Raw genomic sequence first — 20,092 nt, 5'->3', positions numbered from 1 at the left:
GATAGTTGGTGTCTCCTTTCCCAGGATCTAACTTGAGTATATATACATGGACTCTATAATCATGGCATAGTGGTTAAGAGTGCAGACCGGAGTCTGTTGATCTATATTAATATATATAATATATACATACATATGTATTTGTAGGTATGTAGTGTGTGTGTGTGTGTGTGTGTGTGTGTGTATCTAGCACCAAGTTAAACATTATAGAGGTTCTGCTACTATTATTGTTTTTATTAACATTATTATGCAAAGGGAAGAGTTATGATCTGAGCCTGTGCACAAACATCCTGGCATATTTGTATATACTGATTGTAGCTTAATAAAAATGTTTTCATAGGCATTTGCTGAAGTAGTATTGTTTAATATTTCTTGAAATCAGAATGTGATTGAATTCACGACTATAAAGCCTTGTGTTAGCTTTGAATGCAATAAAGACAAGACCTAAATTGTAAAGGGAGAGTGATGTCATCAGAATTTACTTCTCCACCTGCCTTCTTGGAGGAAGCACCTTTCAAGGCCCACCAAATTATGATGTAAAAATGAGCACTGGCACTGCCACAAAGAAGTGGCTACAAAAAAAAAAAAAAAAAAGAGAGAGAGAGAGAAAAGAAAGGGGCTGATTGGAGAAAATATTACAAATATACTAATAAAATGTATGTTTTTAAAAATTCTAATACAATATTTCTAATCTGGGTTATTCCCAAAATAATTTAAGGTGGCTGTCACATCAAAGACCCAAGAAAAGATATTTTGGACTATTTTCTAAATGGTTAAAATGGAAAGAACAATCTATATGTTACTTCAGGAGCTTAGCATTGTCATTTTCTAGTTGCATGTGGTAGATCGTATTATTTTTCCCAATTCTTCACTTTTTTCCTGCTACAGAAGTATCTGTATATACCCTTACACCACAACTTTGCAGTATCTCCTATTATAATGAACGAAGCACATTTCCCTCCCCATTGTTACTGTGCTTGACATGTGATTTGTTTGGCCAATGGAGAGGTACCAGACAAGATGCACCCAGTACATAAAGCAATGGTTTTTAATATGCATGTATAATTTTAGGCTGGTTGCATGTGCTTCTGACACCCACTAGGAGAAGAAAATGCTCCAGTTGTTGCTTATTCCAGAAGGAGGCTACATGAGGAGTGGGGCCAAACTCAACCTACATACAGCCTGCAACCACATCCAACGAAATTGCCCAAATCACCAACCATAGACTCATGAGAGAGAAACACAAGTATCTACAGGTGTAACCATCAAGATTTTAAGGTCGCTTCACAATAAAAATGGACTAATATTCCACATGACCTTGGACAAATCACTTAACTTCCCAGGCTTGTTTCCTTACCTGTGAAATGGAGAAATAGGGAAATTAACATCTATTTTATCAGGTGTCAAGATAAAATAAGGCTTTATTCCTGAAAATACTCTGAAATATTTCACGTACAATTGGTGAAAATATAGAATATAGCTTATACCTTGATTTTCTGAGTATTAGATACTTAAAGACTCATTTGTGTTAAAATGACATGTTCAAGTGACATATGTGCATGTATATATGCACGCTTTATAAAAATTTTATAAGTGACACAGTTAAAATTTAATAACCTAACAATTATGAGTATTGTTTAGCCCAGTAAATCTTACATCACATTACAAACTTCAAAAACACCAACTGTGACTAATCCTATCATGAAAACAAGGATCCTTTCCCCAAATGAACTTAGGATAGGCTTAGGGAGGCTTGGAGATCTAGAGCATATTAGGGTAGAGTCCCTTTATTTCAAGATGATGGGGGGTCCTTATAGACGTCAAGTCTTTTAGATGTTAGCTGATGAAGCTACTGCCTTCCCTATTCACCATCTCTCTGTGTGCTTTCCAGGCACAACTGCTAGGATTCTGACCATGCTGATTTTAGGCTCACCACCTCAGTTCTTCATACCCTACACTCTTCACTGCTTCTGTCTCAAACTTACTTGGTATAAGGAAAGTGTTCTATTACTATTGTCTTATCTGTTGTTTCTTAAAATAATCAATTGGAAAACGCAAGATAAATAGACTTTGACAAAGAAAAACAAATGAAGGGTGTGTTACCTGGACCACTGACATTAAACTGAGGGCTGTTTGGGGAGAAGCTGTTGTGTCTCTGGACTCGGCGGCTTGATCGTTTTCCAGGCCATTGAATCGACAGGACTTCTGGCTTGGCTGGCCCTTGCCTTGATCAACAGAGATAACATTTAACCTTAATGTTAGTGCTTCAGTCTCTTCCTTCAGGGAAGAGATCTTCATGCGTCAGTCATAAAGGTTTTCTAGTGCAGCAAAATGAAAACTTATGAGAATGACTCTTGTAAATGCTCTAGAAACCCAAAGTAATTTGGTACTACAGTATGTGAACCTAAGAAAGAGAATTCTGAGCTTTCTTTATTCTTAAAATTCTGAGTAAAAATTGTAATTTAAGGTAGGCTTTTTTCCTTTGTTGGTCAACTTTCAGTGGAAAAACGTGTGTATGCAGCTATTGTATTTTGTTTAATTTGAAAACACTTGTGGAGTTTTTTCTGTAATTCAGTTTTTAATTTTTTGGATCAAAGCTATACATCCATATATTTTTAGGAGTCAAATGATTCTATAAATCTTATTTCAACAAACAGGAGTGCCCTCTTTTCACCCCCATATCATATTCCCACTCCTCTTTCAAAAAGGCAACACTTTTTAGCAGGTGTTTACTTTCGTATGAGTATATTTTATGATATGAAAGTAGTAAATGTTAAAATATATATTATATACAGTATATCTTATATACTATATACAGTATATATTATATACTGATGTGAAAGTAAACACCTTCCAAATTATCAGTATATAACATGCTTAAATTGCTATGTCTTTAATTTTTAGTTTTAGGCTTTATCTATTAACTTCACAATATGAAAAGCTCAGGCCAGTGATATACAAATGGAAATGTTGTAACGAATTTCCAGGAAGGCTGCTTAAAAGTCAGATTCAGCTAGAAGGGAGCCCTTTTGTTTTTCCTTAATCTTCTTTCCTGGTTGGAATGTGAACATGGTAGCTGGATTGCCAACAAACATCTTGGTCTGTGAGGCAAACTTGGCAATAGTTTATTATATTAATATGCACTTAATATGTGAAAAAGAAAGAGTGTCTGTGATAAATCTGTAAGGACATAATACTTAAGCTGCCTCCAACAAGATTTCTTTATAGGAGATATAATCCCTTGTGTGTAAGATATAATCCTTCTGTGTTTAAGACAAATCTAAGATTAATGTACTCATCCAAAAATCTTCATTATCTATCAGCTAGGGAAGATTCCTTTAGCCTTTCTCCTGTGTTGGATGACCTCTGATCCCCCTTTTATTAGATTTCATTTTTTTTTCTTACCTGACTCCTTTGTTTTGGTGGAAAATATCCCCTAATTGCTTCATAAGAAAAGGTGCATAATGAAAGGTAAAATTCTTGAAACATTGTATGAATAAACATCTTCCTTACTTTATTGATGGTTTTATGGAATACAGATTTCCAGATTGCCAATTGTTTTGAAAAATTTGCTCCATTGTGTTCTATCTCCCAGAGTCACTAGTGAAAAATCTAGTGTTTTCTTGATTATTTGCATATGGCCTGGTTTTTCTCTCTGGGAGTTTTTAGACACTTGTCTTTGTTTCCAGTATTGTGAAACTTCATAATGGTGTGTTTTGTGTTGGACTTCTATTAGCATTGTAATGAGCTCTTGATCTGTTCTATCAAACTGGACACATATATTGCAATTCTGACTATTTTTCTTAAATTCTTCCTTTGGTAATTTTTCTGCTTTGTTCTCTTTCTGGAACTGCTATTTTACAAACAGTAGACCTCTTGGACTGAGCCTCTAGTTTCCTTATCTCTTATATTTCACCTCTTTGTGGAGATTTCCTCACACTTTTATATTTTAACCTTCCTCAGAGAATGTAATTTTGCAATCATAATTTCCAAGACCTCTTTTGTGTGCTTTGAATATTATTTTTAAAGCATTCTATCCTTAATTCATAAATGCAATATCTTTTATTTAGTTTTTGAAGGTATTGAAAACTTTCTTTTGAAATTTTTTGTCTGCTCTCTGGATTATCTGTTTCTTTCAAGTTTCTTTTCTTGTGTTTGATTTGTCCTTTTGGTTGACCCCATACATTTTAGAAGGAGGAACTACAAGTCTGACTGGAACCTCTTTGTTTGTGGCAGGGATTGCCAACTTGCAGTCTTCACTGTACAGTGGCCTGGCTGGGCCTATTCTTCAGGGAACCCTGACCATTGGCATTGTTAAGTCTTTTCTCTGGGATTAATCAGATCCCTCAAAGAAGCACGCCCCAGCTGGAGGGTCTGAGCCCTGTTGTTAGTACTCTGGGAGTAAAATATATGAAGGAGATTTCACATCTCACTCTTCAGTATGGTGACTTTCAGTTAGTATCTCCTTTGTTAGTACTGGGCCCTATCAGCTGTGCCAGGTATACATATGCTCACCTTCTCTAGACAGCTTATGTCTGGGGTTCTTCAAGGATCAGGTAGGAGCAGTCACTATATAGCACTGGGTGGAGCTTCCAACAATATATCAGCCCTACCTTCACCCTCATTTTCAGTTCCACATGGTACAGCCAAGTCTTGAGTTTTTCTGAGGTTCTGTGATACCAAATATATTGTATCTTGGCTTCTTACATTGCCTGCTTCAGTTTCAGCTTTCTCAGAGCTTCTAAATCAATTTCCACTAGATTCACCTTCTCTCCACCTTCCAAGTTTCTGTCCCTTTGGCTCTTCTGCTATTCTTATTTTTGCAGGTTAATGCCTCCTTTTATCCAGGTACTTTTAATGTCATGTTTTGAAGGGTTTAGAGAGAGAGCAAAAGAAAGCATATGTTTAATCTTTAGTCTTTAACTAAATCTCCCTATGAATTTTTCTATGGTATAAAAAAATCCAAGTTTTTGGCCAGGCATGGTGGCTCACACCTGTAATCCCAGCACTTTGGGAGGCTCAGGCAGGCAGATCACCTGAGGTCAGGAGTTCAAGACCAGCTTGGCCAACATGGTGAAACCCCGTCTCTACTAAAAACACAAAAATTAGCTGGGCATGGTGGCAGGCACGTGTAATCCCAGCTGCTTGGGAGGCTGAGGCAGGAGAATTGCTTGAACCCGGGAGGCAGAGGTTGCAGTGAGCAGAGATTGTGCCCCTGCACTCCATCGTGGGTGACAGAGTGAGACTCCATCTCAAAAAAAAAAAAAAAAAAAAAAAAAAATTCCAAGTTTTTGGCAGCTTTGGTGGTCAGGGGAGTAGGTGATTAGAGCAATCCTTCTCTACGTTCAAGCTAAGGAAATCTAAGCTGTCTAAACTTTTATAACCACCTGTATGTGAAATTAAAGCTTTTCCTCACTTCTATAATAGACAACTATCAAAAGGAGAAAAATAACTTTCAAGTCAAGGAGGAATTAATTACGTTCCTGGATATAGAAAAACTTTGGGAAATAGAGCAAACTTGCAGATTCCATTATAAAAAGGAAATCCACATATAATGAAAACTGTGTTCCCAGAAATTTAGTTTGTGAGGAAGCAGTTTTATGTAAGAGAACAGGGGACCCCTAGGGGGAAACTTCTGTATAACATACTTATTATTCTTGTCATTAGCTATTACGTACTTTCTGAACATGTGGAATTAATGTAATTCACGTTTAGTCAGTTTGCCAGGGCAGATACAAAGACTGTTGTAGCATGGCATCTGAAAATTCCACCTCTGTGGCATTCCAGCTGTACACATCCTTTCTCTCTCAAATATCCATTTTTACATGAATAGACACAGACATTTTGCCCAACCTGGCATGTCTACCTCATTACTGCAGGATGAATGATACTGTGTGATTCTCCCCTGGGGCCGATAGATGGAATAGATGACTTCCCTAAATTTGCTATATTCCAAGGAGTCTTTGTATCCCTAGGTTTCACAAATATTAAATCCCAAAGTAATTTTGATGCTGAAGGGAAAGCAAATTATCACAAGCCTGGAGATTTTAATGATACCTACAGGTTGCAACTCTTTTTTTTTTTTTTTTGAGACGGAGTCTCGCTCCTCTTTCGCCCAGGCAGGAGTGCAGTGGCGCTATCTCGGCTCACTGCAAGCTCCGCCTCCCGGGTTCACGCCATTCTCCTGCCTCAGCCTCCCGAGTAGCTGGAACTACAGGCACCTGCCACCGTGCCCGGCTAATTTTGTTTGTATTTTTAGTAGAGACGGGGTTTCACCGTGTTAGCCAGGATGGTCTCGATCTCCTGACCTCGTGATCCGTCCGCCTCGGCCTCCCAAAGTCCTGGGATTACAGGCGTGAGCCACCGCGCCCGGCCAACTCTTTTTTTTTTTTTTTTTTGAGATGGAGTTTCACTCTTGTTGCCCAGGGTGGAGTGTAGTGGTGCAATCTCTGCTTACTGCAACCTCCGCCTCCTGGGTTCAAGTGATTCTTCTGCCTCAGCCTCCAGAGTAGCTGGGATTACAGGTACCTGCCACCACCACGCCCGGCTAATTTTTTTGTATTTTGAGTAGAGACAGGGTTCCATCATGTTGGCCAGGCTGGTCTCGAACTCCTGACCTCAGGTGATCCACCTGCCTTGGCCTCCCAAAGTGCAGGAATTACAGGTGTGAGCCACCATGCCTCACCTGCAGGTTGCCACTCTTGACTGTGAAGGGCATCACAAAATCTTCCTTTACAACATAAAAAAACTGATGAATTGGCTGGGCCTGGTGGCTCAAGCCTGTAATCCCACACTTTGGAGGCTGAGGCGGGTAGATCACCTGAGGTCAGGAGTTCGAGTCCAGCCTGGCCAATATGGTGAAACCCCGTCTCTACTAAAAATACAAAAATTAGCTGGGCGTGGTGGCAGATGACTGTAGTCCCAGTTACTCGGGAGGCTAAGACAGGAGAATTGCTTGAACCCGGGAAGCGGAACTTGCAGTGAACTGAGATTGCATCACTGCACTCCAGCCTGGGTGACACAGTGAGACTTTGTCTCAAAACAAACAAATAAACAAAAAACTGGTGAATTTTTGTTTGCATCTCTGTCTAGCTTTTAAGATCTTTCTGAACCCTAGAGGACTGTTAGATTGGTCTCCTCAGTGTTCTGGGTCCTCACCAACTGCTCCTCTGTAGCGCTCTTTTCACCTAGAATTCCTTTCATTCATTCACTTTCATATGTTTATCATGCAGTTGTAGTAAGTAGAGGGGACTTATGCAAAGTCTCTGCCATCTAAAAACTCAATGTCTAATGGGGGAGATAAACAAGGAAGGGGCCGAGATAAGTAGATATAAATAGAGGGCACTATGGGAATACATGGTAATGAAGTGGGAAGTACAAATGAGCAGTGAAGGCTTCCCAGAGAAAGTACTGTCCAATCAGTGACCAGACAGACGAGGAGAAGTGAGCTAGATGAGAGATGGGTAACCTGAAATGGGTGAGACGGATCCCTCTAAAGAGAATCTCATTCTGCCATTCAAATTCATCCTAAAGTTCCAGTTCAAGTCTTGTCTTCCCATCAGGCTTTTTCACTGGTCTCTTGATTAACACCAGAGGAAAGGTATAGTTTTTCTCTATCTTTTCCTCACTGATGAAGGTCCCAGGGCTCTCCTCACTTTTGGTGGCCAGCTGATAGGAAGATATAGCCTTGGGAGAGGAGACACAGTCCCTTTAGGTTTGGGCATAATTCACATGCTTCAGTCTGGTTCATCAGATATTATGGGCATAAATCCATAGTGGTACCTTATTTTCTGTTTGCTTGTTTATGCATTTCTTTATAAACCTCTTAGGGGGAGTATCACAGATTTGGGGTGGGATTTGGTCATTCCTGGGTGTCTTAGTCAAATGCCATACAACAGCACCCCTTAAACTGCAGTCAGACGTGTAACATTTCCCATTATTTGAAGCTGTTTTTGAGTGAGAAATCCAGAAGTAAAAGGTTCATTAATCCTCTAGTGCCTTCTACTTTCCTTAAAGTCTATATTGTCATGCTCCTTCTCATTAAGCACAGCTGCTAGGCAGCTGCTGGCAGCAGTCACAAGAGTTCAAGTCTAGCCTGTGGCCTAACACAAAAAACAGTTGTTCATTAAACATTCACGGCATGGTGGTAAATGCAGAGCACAAGTTTTCAGGGGACGACTGTAGAAAAAAACAAAAGTGCAGGTGAAGAAGGGGAGTAGAGCACTTTTTCAAGCCTCTTCTTAGGTGGCAGATGACTGATTCTAAAAAGGGAGTTCCCATTTTATTTCCAGAAAGTCCAAACAAAAGAAACAACACAGGAGGCTTCATTTTTCTCATTAGGAACATGAAATCAATTTCACTGTGCTTCAAGACATTCAGTTATCCTCTGCTCAAAGCTGAGGGGGTGGGTTTTGCTTTTCTAAAGTGAATTGTTATACTTTGCCATTTGGTATGGAATCACCCAATGCAGTGAAAACAGGAAGTTTATGATGTAGAAAATGCTTCACAGATCCGCTGAAGAGTACTTCCCTGTGATAATCAGCTGCATGGGTTCATTAGATTCTGGAATTACAGGCTTTTTTGTTAGAATTTGGTGGTGCTCACTCATTTTGACATTGTAAACACATGGTTGAAAATTCCACTATTTTGGAGATGTCCTAATAATTATGTATCAGTTAATTTGTTCAGGAAAATTAGTCCTACAGGGTAGTCTATTATCAGCCTGTTCAGAAAACTTACTGTTTCCTTCTCTCTAATTTAAGATGTAAAAGTTAGATAAAGCACATCTATAAGTTTAAAGTAACACATCTGCCAAAATATGCCCCAGGAGCAAGAGTTTTGCAAGCTTCTCTAGCTTGCAAGGTATAAGCAATGACAACTCAGAAAAATATCAACTGTTGGCTGGGATTACCTTGATGTCTGCCCTACACGTTTTTAGTATAGGTTTCTCTTAAGCATTAGTGCCTTTATTGATATAGCTATTGCAATATGACTACTTATTTTCTCAGTGATACCTATCGGTGGCATTGAATTTTGAAATAATTTCCATCATTCACTTTTCTCAATTTCCTGAAATAATTAGGCTTACTGAATTATCAGGCCTCCCAAGTATATCCAGGTTCATGTAGTCTGTAAGGGTCTTTCCCATCATTTCCACATTTTCAAAATTACACCAAATTAACAAGAAGGGGCTGAGATAAGTAGATATAAATAGAGGGCACTATAGGAATACATGGTAGTGAAGTGGGAGGTATGAATGAGCAGTGAAGGCTTCCCAGAGAAATTACTGTCCAATCAGTGACCAGACAACCAAAGAGAAGTGAGCCAGATGAGAGGTGGGTAACAGAAGGTGGGTGAGACGGATCCCTCTAGAGAGGCTCTCATTCTGCCATTCAAATTCATCCTATAGGTCCAGTTCAAGTCTTGTCTTCCCATCAGGCTTTTTGACTGATCTCTTGATTTTGCAAGACAAGCTCAAATAGAGAAACTCCATGAAATTGACTTTCTCATCCTTCCATCCCTCTATCCATATTTAATCTTTTAATATTCTGAAAACAATTGGCAATGTATTTCCTCTTCTCTATGGTATTTATTATCACTTTGTTCCTTGCAGTATAGTTTTTGTGTTCATGTCTTATTTATATGATAGACTTAGGCTTCCTTAAGGATTGACATTATGTTAAATGTATCTTTATATTATTCATAATACTTTAAAGTCTTCTCCATCTACTAAATTTTCAATTAAAATTTGTTGACTCAGCTGGGCTCAGTGGCTCACACCTGTAATCCCAGCACTTTGGGAGGCCAAGATGGGCGGATCACCTGAGGTTAGGAGTTCAAGACCAGCCTGATCAACATAGTGAAATCCCGTCTCTACTAAAAAATACAATAAATTAGCTGGACGTGGTGGTGTGTGCCTGTAATCCCACCTATTTGGGAGGCTGAGGCACAAGAATTGCTTGAACCTGGGAGGCAGAGTTTGCAGGGAGCCAAGATCGTGCCACTGCACTCAAGCCTGGGTGACAAAGTGAGACTCCATCTCAAAAAAGAAAGAAATATATATATATACACACACGTACCCATATATATGTATATATGTATATATATGTGTGTATATATGTATATATATACGTATATATATATATATATATATATATATATATACCCATTTTACCATGTACCCATCAATCCCAGATTGATCCTAGAGAGAGAGGGTGGAGAGAAGGGAAAAGATATATATACACACACATATATGTATGTATATATACACACACACATATGTATGTATATATACACACACACATATGTGTATATATACACATACATATATATATATATAGTTGACTAAATGACTGACAGTAAAAGAAAAAGTAGAATGGTCTTTTTAGAGGCAAATAATAAGGCAAGCAACCAGTGGAGGTCACTGTCATTTTTTTAAAATATATCAATTCTCTTTTTTAGTTTTCGCTAGTATAAGTACAATGCCTCTCAATTGTTTTTTCATAAACATAGAGTCACTAAATAGACATCAGATGAAAACATGTAAATTGCCTTTCTTGACGGGTTTGCTCCTCAGTAGTTTCCATGGCACATTCCAGGGAATTCTGGAGAGACTGCAGCTGATTCAGAGTTTCCTTCAATAAAAATCGAGTTACAAATTGTTCCAAATTGGAGGCTTCTTGGTAGTCCTAAGGGTGACAAAACAAATGCAATTAGAAGTATGGTAGAAAAAAAAATCCAGGATTTTTTTTTTTTCTTTTACCATGTACCCATCAATCCCAGATTGATCCTAGAGAGAGAGGATGGAGCGAAGGGAAAAGATCTGTTGAGCCCTGGAGGCTACAGCATTGCTCTCATCCACCCACCAGGAGATGAATAAAAAAGCTGCAGAAATGACTGGAATATCTTGCCTCCCAATGTACCTGCCTCAAGATTGAAAAAAAAGGACAAAACCAGCAGAGTTGAAAATAGACATCTGTAGAAAAGAAAAAATAAATATCCGGGGGGAAAAAAAGATCAGAATGTGACTAACTCAGGGTTTGTTCTATGTCTCATTTGAATGTTGACCATGCCATCATATATTTTCCCTATTACCAACAAAGTGCAGCCATGTTTCAGCAATTGGCTTAATTCACTCCTGATGTATTTATTATGCTTGATCCGTATTATGCTGAAGACAAAGAAAATTATGTGTAGTTATTTAAAATTCAGAAAATGTTAGGCTTGGAATATTTAAACAGTTTACTAAATCTGCTTATGTCTCTCCCTCAGTAACTTTACCTGAGGCTCATTACAATTAACTTCTAGGACAACACCTGAGCCACAAAAGCAGCATTCACTGAAACAGCCCCAGGGTCACTGCGGAGGTCACTGCAGACTGCATAAGTGTACTTGCCAAGCCTACTCAAGGTAGATGGGTGAGCTGTGGATGGTACCACCTGCTGTGCTTGTCTTCCTAAAGTCTCAGGGAGAACCAACAACGAAAACCAGGTTGGTGTGGAATAAGATAGTGACAGGGCCACTCTTTCAGGTCACGGGACCAGCCAGTGAAATCTGATTTTCTAGAGTCTTGAGTGGAAATGGTATATTCAAATTCAGCCAAGGAAAAGATTTATTTGTCTCTGTCCCTAAACAAAATTTTTTTTATGGCTGAAAAGACAAAACACAAAACGACTGAGGGTGATAACACAATACTACGAATCCTGATATGCTGGAGAAGCTTAGGGCATAGTTATAAACCCAAACAAATAAGATTTAGGTATCTAACCTTCCTGGTTCTCAGTTTTCCTACTTATAAATCACTAAGTAACTCTGGCATACATTCCAACTCAAAAATATTCTGTGCTTCTATCAACTTTAATTTAGGAAGAATTGGACTATGGCCTCCTGATATAATTTACTTTGGAAGTTTTTCTAATAGAAGAATAATGTAATAGCATAGAAAATCTCATTTCTTTCTCAATTTGAAATAGTAAAAAGTTTTAATCATCAGACTCTTTTTAAGCTCATTCATTACAGGTGAACAACACAGGAAATTTTCTTATCTACTGAGCTGGTTAATATTGAGTGTAAACTTGAATAGATTGAAGGATGCAAAGTATTGTCCTTGGGTGTGTCTGTGAGGGTGTTGCCAAAGGAGATTAACATTTGAGTCAGTGGACTAGGAGGGGCAGACCCACCCTCAATCTGGGTGGGTACCAACTACTACAGCTGCCAGCATGGCTAGAATAAAGCAGGCAGGAGAAGATGGAAGAGCAGACTTGCTGAGTCTTCTGGTCTTCATCTTTCTTCTGTGCTGGATGCTTCCTGTCCTCAAATATCAGACTCCAAGTTCTTCAGCTTTTGGACTCTTGGACTTACATCAGTAGTTTCCCAGGGGCTGTCAGGCCTTTGGCTACAGACTGAAGGCTGGACTGTTGGCTTCCCTACTTCCGAGGTTTTGGGACTCAGACTGATCCACCACTGGCTTCCTTGCTCCTCAACTTGCAGACGGCCTATATGGGACTTTACTGTGTGATCGTGTGGTGTGAATCAACTATCCTTAATAAACTGCCTTCATATAAACATCTATCCTATTAGTTCTGTCCCTCTAGAGAACCCTGACCAATACATCTACCATATATAATAGTCCTATTTAAAAATTAAAAATTGCAATGTCTTTAAACCCCATTTAAGAAACTAACCATAAACTAAACATAACCATTACATGCTTATAATAATCTTAAGAGTTTTGGGTGAGTTAAATCAAGCTAAAAATATTCCAAATATTTAATTTGATCTCATAGCTTGCTATTTATTGGTTAAAAAAAACTTCAAAAAATTCTCTCTGAATGAGTTTTTAAAATTGAGGAAGGCTTTTCTTTGAGGTTGAAAGAAAATGTGATGGTAGAAAAAAAGGTGTGTTTGAGTCTTTTCCCACAGTTATTTCCATATCACCAATGGATATTTTAAAAAATAAAATTTATTAAAATGAAGATAAAATATAATTGCAAAGTCAGGGATTATGCCAACTATTTTTGCATCTCAGTATATACTATGACTAATATAAAGCAAATGATAAAAAGTTTTATACTTATTTGTAGACTGCATTGAAAAATGAAGAAAGAAAACATTTACTGAGCAATAAAGCATAGCATTGTCCTTACTCTTTTCTCATTTAAATGTTAAATATTTGTCATGTCAGAATTACAGAAAAGAGATTAAAAAAGTATAGTTAGCCATTTTAAACATTCCAGTCATTGCAATTAGGTTTCAGCTTCTTTGACAGAAAGGTCATGTCTTTTATTTCTGTATCCCTTATGGTGGAGTAGAGGTTCGTTCATACCTGATGGTTTGCAGATACACTCCTAACTCTAAGAATTTATTGCATTTGCTATTGTGATCTTACATACAAATATTTTGATGATGTTAAAGTTAGATAATTAAGAAAAGTTAAAGTCAGACAACTGGCCAGTCATCATTGCTCCACCATAGTAAATCAGAAAGTTATGATTAGGCTAACCCTCTTATCTCACTCTGATGAGAGTTTGATAACCTTACTAGTGACTCTCTAGGTAACATTGAAAAGTGGCAGAACCCAGTTGGTTGATACATTTCTTTGATATAAATGTTGATGCCTTGACATTGAGAGGGGTGGTGGGTGGGTTTAAGGTTTGGAGGATTAAGTTTTTTGAGTCAATTGTGAAGGTTTGCTGTTTTATACTACCCCTCATTGATAAGGAGAAAAAAAAACTTGTTTTCTAATATTCCTACTTATGCTTCCAGACTCAGCTTGTAACACTGTCTCTGTACAGATGTTCCTCTCCTTGAACCACCACTTCTCTTCACAGGATTAGGAATACATCTTTCCACTTCTATGTATTTCTGTGACATTTCTTCCCTACCTAGGATATAGAATTTTTCATTGTGATATTGTAATCTGTTGTTCATTTGTCTATCTTCCCTATTTTAGGCTAGCTCTTTAAGCACAGGGATTATGTCTTATTCGTCTCTGCCTCCAGAGTACTCAGAACAAAATTGCCTCATAGCAGCTGCCCCATAAATGCTTAAGAAATGTGTGAGAAACCGGGTCCCACATGGAGAGACAGGCACCAGAGGGAGTGTCCAAGCTCTGGGAAGTGCTCTTGCCACTAGCTAATCACCACCTGCCTCCCCCTGCATCCAGCCCTTGCTGGTTGTAGACGTTGCCACCCGGCTTGCTCAGTCATGTGGGCTCTGCAATAAAGAAAAATACAGCTTTGTTCTAACAGACTGTCCTCATTTTATTATTTGGACCATTTGTTAGTCTCCTTCCCTTCCCTTATTCTGGATCTGAAGGTTTGAGACTGCAGACCCAGGTGGCACAGATCCAATCTTCCTTCCCTTTTCTCAGATATGCAGCAGATGTTCCTTTGGAAGGCAGTGGCAAAAGAAGCAGATGGAAAATTAAATAGATAACAAGCTGGAAAATGTCAAAGCCCGGCCCTTTTAATTCTCAGCAAATGTGTTGGTAGCGAAGGTACAAAAAGAGATTTTTTGCATTCCTAATTCCCCAAAAGACTGGTATGTTGGCATAAGGCATGTGTTCCTTTAAGCAAAACCTGTATTTGAGAGACTGGCAGAAAGAACTCCTACAGACAAAATAAAGTAGTTTAAAAATGTACAGATTATACTCATTATTCAGATTTTGCTTCTTTTTTTTTTCAAACACAGTTTAATCCTCCGTGTCTATCAGAAAGGATATGGGAAAGTAAAAGCTAACAGTATACTTCTCAGATCTTAATAATGTTCATTCATGTCATTGATAATTATTAGTTACACAAATCATTAAGTGGAAATTGTGAACAAAGTAGTATTAATACCTCCATTTTTGTCTGCGGAAAGCCAAAATGTAAACATTTCAATCTACACATTTCCTTTGGTGGAGGTGGAACAGAGCTAGAATTCATTTGAGTAAAAATCCTAGCATTGGAAGCATAGTGCTTTGAATCAGGTTTCTTAGAAAACTGTCTGTGCATCTTAATTTTCACATCACTTCTCAGTAAGCAAGCTCTGCCCATCAGGTTGATGGAATCATCTGAGTTAATTAGGAAAATCAGAGCATCAGTCTTCCCTGTTTGAAAATCAATCAAGTCAGTGACATCTAGGGTTAGTGTATTCTTGTTTATGAGGTCAGATAACAATCACATTTAGCAAGGGGCACTGCTTCTGACTGTCTTTTGGACTAACTCCCTGCAGCTCTCACCATTCTTGTGTAAGACATCTGTGGCAGCTTCTATAACAGAAAAAAAAAATAACTTTACAAAGATAAGGTTGTCTTTTGCTCTTTTCTACTCTATGCACAATTATTACTTTTTAAAATATGAAGTGGGTTACACACATTATCTATGTCCCACTTCTTTTAAATATTCTCAGGCTTTTATTTTAAATGGCACTTTTTTTTTTCCCCAAACTGGGAGACCACTATATCAAATTTAAGCCTTATAAAAATACAAAAATAAAGAACTGGCTCTTACTTGTCCTAATAATGGACAGAGGTTAATTCCAGCTAGTCTTTGCAAACCTTAGAAGGCAAAACAAGATATCAAAATAATTTCAGACTACAGATTCCCAAGGATTAAGGAAATGATAGATTCTCAGATTAGTGAAAGAGGAGACAAAATTATAATTTTGGATTAAATATTATTAAACAATTAATAAATTGAAATAAATTCTGAGCCCTATCTTAACCAGATATTCTGTGGTTTGAAATAAGTTGATACTTTAAAGATGAATTATATTAAGACCTTTACATTGACAAACTCCACTTTAAAGGGCTCATCTTAAAGTCATCAAGAACTTATTTTGTGTAGGATTCTTTCCTCTGGCTCCTCCTATTGCTCTGTCTCATATCAGGAGACCCTAACAAGAACATAAGACTACTTGGATGTCTTTGCCTAAAGGACAATCCCATTCTGCTGGGAAGTAATCCTCTTCAAACATTGGGAATTTTAGAAAAATGCACATGGGTATGAGGATGGGGACATCTAGAGAGTCAGCCCAAATCTGAGATTAACTACTAGATGAGGACCCAGGTCACATTCATAGGTGTCTAATAACATAATGTGGTGGTTAAGAAGCTGGCTCTGAAGACAGTCACACTTAAGTTCTGTGTTTGTGCCACTTGACAGCAATGTGAACTTTGGAAAGTATTCAACCTTTCTAAATCCTTATTTTGTTAACTGTGGATAAGAATAGTTATCACAAGTTTGTTGCGAGTATTAAAATTAAATACAGCATATGGCACACACAGTAGGGTGTCTAGCTCATAATTTTTGATAAATGCTCATTATTGCTATTAACCCATTGGAGAAAGGATATTATAAAGTGTAACGGACAGATCATTGGCTCAAACTTCACAAGACCTGGGTTTGTTTGCCGTGATAATAGTTCACCTCAGAATTATTGCTAGGACAAATATGTAGCTAGTGTTTGACACATAGCAGGCTCTCCACAAATATTAATTTTCCTGAGTTATTTTTGACACATATTTTCTACTGCATATCTGCTACCTTGCTTATTCAAAAATGTACACCTTTATATACATACTTGTTACCAGATTGAAGCTGTGACCCATGGAATTTGGTGTTTGAGGAGTGTCAAGTTTAATATGTAGAGTTCAAGTGCAAAATTTATCAAAAATTTTTCCATTCTTGACTTGATTCTCCTCAAGTATAGTAAATTAGTAAATTAGATATAGTAAATTAGATACAATTTATAATAGATACAATCAGATACAATTTATAAACAGTACTTCTTGCATTCCCCTCTATCTCCTCTGAATTCTATGAGCCATAGCCTCCTATAGAACATCTTGTTTTCTAGAATCTTTCCAAAATTCTTTCCTAGTCTTTGATTTTACCCCTCTTTCTTCCTTTCTCTCCTATATCTTCATATGTATATTGGCTAAGATTTCTTCCTTTCTCCTCAAATTTGTATGAGTCTGGTTTTACTCATCTAGGCCCAGTTCTTGTTCTGTATCACAGTTGTGTAGAAACCAGAAAATAGTAACAGGAGGATTTGGGGAAGATGGCCACGTTGGTGGCATAGTTTATAAAACCCTTGGAGTCTTCACATAAAAACAGAGCAAACAACTAGAAAACAGCAACAACAAAAAGCTCCAATAGACAATGAATGCCACAAAACTAGATGACAAGGTGTCATCATCAATCTACAATTGCAGGTGGGTAAGGACAAAATCACTGACAGCCACAAGAGGTGCATTGCATGGTGTTGCTGGATGTGTAGGCAGAAACAAAGGAACACAACGGGTTGTGAGACAAACCTGAGAGCAAGAGAACTCCAAAGTAGCCAACAAATGTTCACTAGAATAACAATGGCTAATTTGAGAATAGCAACTGAAACTGGCAGTCATTTTATCCAAAAGTGGTTGAGTACAAAAATGAGAGAGCACAAAAATCTTAGTAAGGCCTAAAGGGATTGGAACTGTGTAGCCCCTGTGAACTCTTAAAATCAGTCACTCCAAAGGCTATGTCAGGAGGGATCTACACTGAGGAATTAGCTAGGAGTGGACTCAAAATTGAGAGAGATGGTCACAGAGACAAGAAATAAAAAGGGAGATTCAGATAAAAAGTTGGGGAGAGAAACAGAGCCAGAAAGCGTTGGAAGAAAAGCTGCCTTATTTTTTCAGTACTATAAGACAAACCACTTAAGAGGAAGCCCTGTGAAGTTAGAAAAACAATTTTGAACACAACTTCCTTTGAAAAAATTCAGGAAAACTGAATTCTTAAAAGCAGCAAAAAATTATTAAGGTCAAATCCTATACAAGGTTATAATAAGAAAAAGAAAAATAAGAAGCACAATAACATCCCTGCAGACAATGAAAGCATACCAGAAAGACAAGACGACAAAACAGACCGAAGTGCAACCAAGTATTTAAAAATAAGCTAGAAGATATTAAGAAAAAAATTTCAAGAAATGAACAAAAACATAAATCAGAGTTAGATTAACTCAGAAATGAAGTGATAGGATTCAGAAAAGAATTAGTAATCGAAGAAAAGTATTATTTCCGAAATTAAGTCAAAATTAGAAGGAACATAAAAACAAATAAACATTATATGTAATACCTTAATAAGAGAAAATGAAAGGAAAGAAAGCTTTTAAAATAAAATAACAAAGAAAACAAACAAAAGGGATTTGAGAGGAAGTGACAAATGTTGAATATACAAAGAATATACAATATACTCATAATAGAATTTCTAAGGAAGTATAGAAACTAACAAAGGAAAATAACACTAGAAACTCTTATTCAAGAATGTTTTCCTAAAATAAAATGAGTTGATATTAAATACTGAAAGTATGCCATATGTATGAGAATATCGACTCAGAACAAACACATCAAGACATATTTTAGTAAAATTGCTGGACTTTAAAAGACAAAGCAAGAATTCTTCATGCATGGAGACATATAGAGCAAATGCCTTATGGGGTGAAAAACAAAACAAAATAAAATCTAGATTATCACAAGGTTTTCCAAAACCAACACTTTTATTCCAGAAAAAAATGTAGTAACATATTTTAAGATATTTAAAATAGAGCCAAGAATTTTGTATCAGGAAAAGTTGTCTTTTAAGTATAAAAGGTCCCTGAAAATTGTGAACATGCTAAAACTCAGGTAATATTGTTCTTATGAGCCCTTCTTCAGGAATCTTAGAAAATGAGCTGCAGACAACCAAAACAACCAGGGAGACTTCAACATAAATACTGGTGATCTAGACCAGATCCAGGCAACATTTTTTTTTTTTTTTTGTAGAGGCCTAGAGAGTAAATATTTTAGATTTTGTGAACAAGAGATCACATGAAAGCAGCCATAGATAATACTGAATTAGTTGGACTATGTTCATAGACCATATAAAATGTATGACTGGCAGAATTTGGCCAATGGCTGGCGTTTGCTGATCACTGTTTCAGTCACTGAGTATCAAAGGCTGCCAACCTAAAAAATAAAAACAACTAAAAGATGTGATCCTTGACAGGAGAACACACTATCCACTATAGTTTTGTCAAATTAGCCTCTGGATTTAGCTGACAATTTCTAGCAAAAATAGAGTTCAGAAGAACTCTATTTGTGCTTACTTGTACCATCATCGGCAATCAGTAAAGCCTAAACCATGAGCATAAGCACCTCTCTGGGCTCTGTAATGGATAAACTGTAAAAATATATAAATAAAAGGGATTGCAAGATAGCCTATAAATTAAAAGAAATGCAATAGAGAGAAAATGAGTACAATTTAACTACAGTTTCTGGGGATGAAAATCTGTGTAATAAAACCATAATAAAACACAAGGAAGTGACTACTAGAAAGATCCATTGGTAGTTATTTTCAGGGGAAGGAGGAATCATAATTGGGACGGAGCATGTGGAAAGACTTCTGGGGTAACTGGTAGGTCAGGTTTCTAAAATCTTGGTGATAGATTCAAGAGTGTTTGCCTTATGATCATGAAGTTCTACGTTTGATTCGTGTGGCTTTCCTTTTTGCTTTGTTTTACAATAAAAAGGTTAAGGTATGTGTAGGAACCAGTCTAGTAGAAATATACTATCTTCATATGTTTGAGGAGCTGTGGAGTAGACAGATAGGGGCTGTAAAATACAGGACTCTTTGGCAGGCAGTAGGACGAGAAAATCTGTAAACACTTCCAAACTAGTAATTTTTGTCACCTCTTATATGCCATCTTCTCAACTGCTAGTGTGCATTTTTCTGGAGTGTAACGTAGAACCAAATGTTACGTTTTTAAGTATGAAGAGCATAAAACTATGTTCGTACATAAATTGGATTGAATTTATGTTTGTTGATATTGATGATAAAATATCACCAAAATTTCTTCCCCATAAATACACTACTTTCCACCTTATTGCTCACACACTTTTCTTTGAATATCATTTTTAAGCTTGTGGAATAGACATGAGACAAAGTTGACATAAATGATATTCAAAGGATACCACTCATTTGTAATGTTACTATTCCTAAACAGTATATGTGTCAGATGGATAGTTCTATTTTAACCACAGTCCTATAATATGTTGAGTTAATAGGCCTAAGTTACTAAATTTGTCAGA

At 37.3% G+C, this 20,092-nt stretch overlaps 1 protein-coding gene across 2 annotated transcripts in view; it reads right to left on the bottom strand.

Moving 5' to 3' along the window:
- Positions 1-20,092, bottom strand: part of NECAB1 (N-terminal EF-hand calcium binding protein 1) — a 173,965-nt gene that overhangs the window by 30,016 nt on the left and 123,857 nt on the right. For both annotated transcript variants that reach the window (XM_054497726.2, XM_063668958.1), the window contains 2 exons: positions 10,549-10,685; positions 2,101-2,222 (listed from right to left, as the gene is read on the bottom strand). In XM_054497726.2, coding sequence (XP_054353701.1) covers positions 2,101-2,222; positions 10,549-10,685 — 259 coding nt within the window. The remainder of the gene's footprint in view (positions 1-2,100; positions 2,223-10,548; positions 10,686-20,092) is intronic.

This window comes from Pongo pygmaeus, chromosome 7, assembly GCF_028885625.2.
Source record: "Pongo pygmaeus isolate AG05252 chromosome 7, NHGRI_mPonPyg2-v2.0_pri, whole genome shotgun sequence".
NCBI lineage: Eukaryota > Metazoa > Chordata > Mammalia > Primates > Hominidae > Pongo > Pongo pygmaeus.
Note: the sequence above shows the minus strand (reverse complement) of the source record. Positions and strands in the feature narration are given on the sequence as shown.